The 6522-nt window shown below is 33.7% G+C and overlaps 1 protein-coding gene across 1 annotated transcript; it reads right to left on the reverse strand.

The window, feature by feature from the left end:
• Positions 1-308: 308 nt before the first annotated feature.
• On the reverse strand, positions 309-4563 carry LOC130814011 (uncharacterized protein OsI_027940-like). Its single transcript, XM_057679979.1, has 6 exons — positions 4345-4563; positions 3301-3487; positions 1329-1488; positions 1199-1236; positions 1065-1119; positions 309-748 (listed from the first exon to the last, which is right to left on the reverse strand). The coding sequence occupies exons 1-6, from the start codon at positions 4347-4349 to the stop codon at positions 636-638; spliced, it is 558 nt and encodes a 185-aa protein (XP_057535962.1). The 5' UTR covers positions 4350-4563; the 3' UTR covers positions 309-635.
• Positions 4564-6522: the final 1959 nt, after the last annotated feature.

The following is a 6522-nucleotide window of genomic DNA, read 5'->3' on the forward strand; positions in this document are numbered from 1 at the left end:
ATGTGTCACTCGTTGGGTTATATTGGACTTATTGACCATTTTAACATGTTTAAATGTAATAAAAAGTATTACGAACTCTCTTATCCCTAATATTTATAGTTAATTTTTAAAAAAATCACATAAAAAAGTATCGTTTTTTGGCACACAATGTAGATTGAAAGAAAGATACCATTCTACATCCCTTTAATAATTTATTACGTTTAGAGAACACTTTAGAAAGGAAGAGAAGGAACACCAATTTTCCAAATTTGCAGGTATTGCAAGGTGTAGTTCATTTCGTGAAATTGAAGCCATTAAAATAATAAAACTAAGATCATAAAATGAAACTGACCATAGTGAATTTATGTTAAAATGTGAAACATTAATTTAGGGAAGAGAACCAGCAGTCATAGATAGAAATCCAATATCGATCCAGCCTAAAAATTCCTAACTTGTATGCTTCATATGAACCTGCGTAAGCCTACGGCTACCAGATTACAGGGAAAAGAAATGCACACAGAAAATCCGTCCCTCCCAAAATACAGAAGCAAAATCTATTCCAAAGATGAAGAAAGGCTGCTCAGTCCTCGTCACAAACCACTCTAAAAGAGAGCACAAGCGTGTGGCTGGGCGGGCATTCCATCTAAGTATGCGCCTCATGCGCCACTCGTAGATTCAGTCTTTGCTGCAGCAGCCACTTCCTCGACTTTCTCATCAGCCCCGGAAGTTCCAGCGTGTTCAACACCTCCTTCTGATTTTAACACTTGGTCTACAAATAGAAATACGGAACACAATCAAATCAGTAATGCAGAAATTTGCTTACAAATCAAATAAGTAGCACAACCAAAGCAAGCAACAGAATACTAGAGCATAGACCCCATAGAACAATTGCTCACTTAATGAATCATGAAGCTTTTTACATTAACAGTTGGACACACCTCCAAAACTATCTCCATGTTTGTAATTCTAGGTGAGTAATATAGAGTTTGTTAAAAATGGGATTTCAGAAATACGAGTACTTTAGAAACAAACCCTATCATCCACCAGTTCTAAAGCAAGTAAGAATATTCTCTAACTGTACTCACCATCATCCTCACTATCATCATCAAATTCCTCACCACCACCGTAATCTCCAAATTTCTGCAAATTCAAAATAAATTAGGAACCCAAAATAAAATGAAGGGATACATGTACTTAAACAAGTGATAGAAATCCTTACCGAGAAGTCCATTCCACCAAGATCAAAGTCTGCAGGAGCTGAGGAAACAAAGTCGCATTAAAATATTGTACACTCACAGCATAACGTATAGTAAAGAAGCAATGCCACATAATCAATAAACCACACATACCAGTACCGTTGTCTTCATCTTCATCTACCCATTTGTCCCAATCAACCTTCACATAATGTGGAGGCTTAACATCTCCACGAAGAAGCCTATTCCACCATTTTGTCTCTGCCTTCTTCAGAATACAGGTTATGCTTCTGACCCCGTAATTAATTTTGCTTTCCTGAAAAATGTAAAAAAAACATGTAAATGGCAAACCATATCCTAAATTCAAATGAGCAAAGGCCACATTCTATATTGGCCCATTTTTCACCACACATATTTACATAATTACATTATCCATTAGTGCGGAGCTTTACTAAAACATTTATGGTGCATTTATGATAAAGAAACTTGATCAGGAGGAACGGAACAATGAGCCTTGCCACAAACCTTAAGAATCCATGTTCTGTTCACTAATACATTTATGATAAAGAAACTTCTCATCATTATCTCTGCCCCCTCCCTCCTCTAATCCTCTCGCTCACCTGCAATGAAAAAACTACACGCATAGGTCGCACTCCCTAACCTTTTGCACTGGTTGGTACTCCCTACACTGCACTATACCCTCCCTTTATCTTTACCCCGAGTTTCACTTCGCAAGCCATCCTTTTGAGCTGTAATAGTACATAATGGAAGGGGTATGCTTTTCCTTAAAAATTAACTCCAAAATTGGTAAAAGACTCTATGCTTGAGTCATAATAAACAACACTCCATAATATGCATAGTGCAACCTGCACTAGGTGATAGGGGTGTAATTTCATCGGGAAAACCGAGTTAATAATTTGGCTTGGAATAAAAAATTAATTTCATTTATGTTTCCGCGTAGGTATGGTTTTAATAGAAAAATCACAAAAATTAAAACCAAACTAAATTTTGGAGTGCTTATGGTTACGACAATATGTCCAAAGAAAAGACCAATACTCAAACTTTATACTTGTTTTGATCAAAAACAAGTTGAAACTTTAAATTTTGGTTAAGTTTAAAAGCTTTGAACTTTAAAGTAATTGGCATTTTAGACTATTGCTTATTTAATTGACACTTGATCGATTGTTTGAAAGTTTTATTTTTAGTTGAGCTAAATTCGGTTTTATGCTTTGGTTAGGTTTTTGGACTGTAATTAGGTTTGTTGTGGTGAAGAAAGTTATGAATTGGAAATATAAAAACCCAATCTACTTTTGGTTTGGTTTTATATTTCAGACCAAACTGAAAACCGAATACACACCCTACTACTGAACTTATGTAAAGATACACAATCCACTCATCTAAAGGGTAGTCACATCCAACTTGATCCTTTTCACCATTATCTTTAACTTGACATACTTCAGATCATTCACGGCATATAGTAATGAAAATTATGATAGCAGCTAACTTTTACTCCAGTTATAAATTATGATATACAATAGAAGTATCATTTTAAATTGCAGAAGGAAATATTACAGACAGAAAAGATCTAATACTCAGAACTATCATATGCTTGATTAAAGAACTTCAGTTGGAAAATCAATGCCTTTAAGCAAATTTAATTGATCAAAAATTACCACCAAAGAAGACCAGAAAGAGTGACAGTCCACAACCCCCTTTTACAAGTAAGAAGTGCGTGTATAAGTCATGTTAACTGGTACTTGGACGGTCCACAACACCTACCTTTTGAGTTGGAGAAAAAATCAAATCGCATAATAACTTTTAATTGACTTCAACATCTCTTGGGCTATCTTAAATAGTTCAACCACAATGTCTAATAGACATAACTATGAGACAAACTTTAACATAAAACCACAACAATTAACTTATTGGATTTTAATTAAAATCACAGGTTACAAAATCAAGCTTCAAGTGACTAAATAGCTAGTCTTTAATCTGCATAAATGCAAAGCTAGTTGCTAAGAGTCCATACTATGTTCCGATCTATAAGCTAATCAAAGTATGTCTTATATGCTACCACAGTACCACTTGATACAAAAACACCAACATCAACCATGCCCAGAAAATTTACCTCCACATTGACCTTGTCAAAAAGATCAAGTTTGAGTTCATAAGCGCTATCACCAGCGCCACCAGTAGCAGTGAAAGTAAAAGTTCCTTCAGGTTCCAGATTAACCTTTGGATTCTTTGCATCAGGCAACATCACAGTAAGGTATATTTTGTCTGCCCTCTCAGCCCACTTAACTTCAGGATGACGACTGCACAAAGCAACAATATCAAACTATTTAACCGGGAAATATACGCTGTGTCAGAAAAGAAGCAAATTTACGCCAAAATCAAACAGCCGAGGTTCACAAATTTCAGGTAAATATAACAAAATTTTAAAAAATAATTTGTAAATTACAAAAGTTTAGCACCTGCCTCAGTGTTTATTTTTCCGAATTACAGCCATCAAAAACACAAAATTTCGACCACTAACTTAAATTTCCGACCACCAAAATGGTCGAAATTATGTGTTTTGGCCTGAACCGACAAATATAATTCGCAAAAAACAAACATTAAGGCCGTAATTCGCAAAAAGTGCTAAACTTTGTTGTAATTTGCAAATTATTCAATTTAAAAATGCTCAAGCCATTAAGGTTCCGTTACTTGTAGCACATTCCAAGAAATTACAGCAAAAATCTAAATAAGTTCCATGAAAAACGTCAGTAGAACACAATCGATTTCACATGTCACATAATTTCAACAACATAGTTCAAGTTCTACATTTTGGAAATTTTTTTTAATACCGAATCTATGTAAAAGCGAAAAAAAGACAGCAGTAGATTACAGTCCATTTCACGTTTTATATCTCAAGTTCTACACTCAGGAAACATTTTTTAACTACCAAATCCATAAATACAAAGGAAACGATGGACAAACCCAGCATTTGTAAAAGAGATTAAAATCAAAAACAATAAATTGATAAACCCTAGATAAATCTCGAAGGCATTTTCTCAAAAAAAAAGACTCATCGAAAGCACAATTCAAACACAATCGGAGAAAATGAAAGCATAAATCGCATTTGGAAAGGTTGAAAACATTGATCGAAGGCGAAATATGGAAGAAAGTATACCTCATTGTGGAGTTTAGAGAGAAAAGTAGAAAACCCTAGAAGCTAAAGAGAGAGAATTGGAAGCTGGGATATGAAGGCGAAGCACTAGAAAATGGTTCGGCGGCACACCGTTGGATTCTTTTAAATACTCTACTTTTATCGAATACGAGTATTTATACACGTAGCTCCGTGGTAATACTAATATTATTAGTCGTTGTGCTCCCTACGTTTCGATTAAGGTGTACATTCGAATTATTGTACGATTTCATACAAGTTGTTTCGAATTGATTTAAAACTTGGTAGTGTGTTGATTTTACAAAATTATAAATTCGTTTTAAAGTCAGATCAAAAGTCGGGTCTAGTTTCAATGTCGAGTGAATATCGAATTATTATATCTGTTCCGAACACCTCTATAATTTCATTTAAGAATCGGGTCAAGTCTCGGGTCAAGCATTGATTGTTTTCCTCAAAAGAAACGTCAATGTGGGTTTGATGCTCCTTTCTAGCCTCCTCTCCCTCTCAGTTTATTTTGTATCAAAAAAAAACTCATTTGATTTTTATATGGGATTAAATCAAGATTTATGAGTTTGCCTAACAGTTGAGGCATTTTATTTCACCCTTTACATTCGTTTCTCACCACTTACATGAATGATTGATTCTCTTCACCTTGCCAATACTCTAGTTTATCCCCCGAGTCAAAAAAAAATGAATTCACTAAAAAGATCTTTATGTGATGAAATAAAATGGTTTGTACTAAAGCTCAGCCAAATGAACTCAACTTGAATTTCAATATGTAATTACACTATTTGTATCCCAAAAAATAAACCAAATAAGTGATTCAATTTCAGTTATCTAAATCAACATAATATTCAATCCACTCGAATGATAATTGAAATGGTAATAAAGTATTACTGTGATAATAAGATAAGGTAATGTTGTTTCGAGTTGAAGAAAAAAAATAATGATGAAAAAAAAGGTAATGTATGTAATTATCCAAAAAAATATTATTATTAAAAAAAGAATCATTAGATAGAATAATTTAGATATAATGGTTTTAGATACAAATATACAATAATGAAACTAAGAGTCACTACCATTTTTTATTACTAACAACCAAATGCAATCAATGAAATATTATCTTCCATTACCATCAACCAAACGGGCCGTAAATGAACTTGACTTGAAACAATGCAAGTACAGAGCTAAATTAAGGTGTGTATCCCCTAACCAAATTGTAATTTATCCAACTATTAATTGACTCTAGTTCTTACATATGGAAAAACTAACTCAAATGAAAATAAACTCTTATGAATTAAAAAAAAGTGAAAATAAAACTCATTTTCCAACCAACTAATTTCAAGTTGAGGTAATTGTGGTTTATTTAATTAATTAAATTTAAAACTAAAGAAGTAATTATTCATTACTTGACTAGAATTGAAACTCGAAGAGTAAGCGACCTTTTTTATCAAGTGACTGGATCGATTTCAACCAACTCAAATCCGACTTCTAACCAACAAGTTATTACTCTCAATGATTTATAAGAAACCGACTTTGACCCAAATTAACTCTTAATTAGACTTGAAGTTTCATTGAACTGAACTTTAATTGAACCAAATTGCAACCGATCGAAATCCGAAAAATGATTGAATGAACAACTCTAGGCACAACCGTGAGTATATTATCTATCTTCAAATTGTGACAAAAAAAAAAAGCTTCTTAAGAAGTGTTTGACAATCAATTGTTAGTTATTTTTATTTGATTTGTTTGTCCAGCTGGTAGCATTGGTTTTTACGTGACCGTCAAGCCAATGGTAGTCGGGATGACGGACGACAGACCTTACAAATTCAATGGAATTATGGTGTTAAGACAAGAACCTTTTTTGATTGATAATAAAAATTTAATGCATGAACAGCTTATAAAGAAAACTTCTGTTAATGATTTTGCAAATGCTTCTTTTATGTCCAGTGTTTTCTGGTTGTGGAAGAACCCTTGCTCTAACTGTTAATGATGTTCTTGCTCATTCACTGAAACATGCAAGGTCATCGCTTTTCGGAGCTTTAGTTCAAGAGTACGCTCGTCGCTCCTATGGCTCTGATTTTCAGACCTCTCTGCTATGATCAGAGTTTTTCGAGGGTCAGAAAGAAATGATGACAGTAAACCATACCCTTACCAAAGAACAGAAGTTGAAGAGATAAAAAA

The sequence above is a fragment of the Amaranthus tricolor genome, chromosome 5 (genome assembly GCF_026212465.1).
Source record: "Amaranthus tricolor cultivar Red isolate AtriRed21 chromosome 5, ASM2621246v1, whole genome shotgun sequence".
In the NCBI taxonomy this organism is placed as follows: Eukaryota; Viridiplantae; Streptophyta; class Magnoliopsida; order Caryophyllales; family Amaranthaceae; genus Amaranthus; species Amaranthus tricolor.

Excerpts from the sequence above, each read along its gene's own strand:
- LOC130814011 (XM_057679979.1), bottom strand. Across the intron at positions 1,489-3,300 it reads TTGACAAGGTCAATGTGGAG|GAAAGCAAAATTAATTACGG; the intron begins GTAAATTTTCTG and ends TACATTTTTCAG. Across the intron at positions 1,237-1,328 it reads AGATGAAGACAACGGTACTG|CTCCTGCAGACTTTGATCTT; the intron begins GTATGTGTGGTT and ends TTGTTTCCTCAG.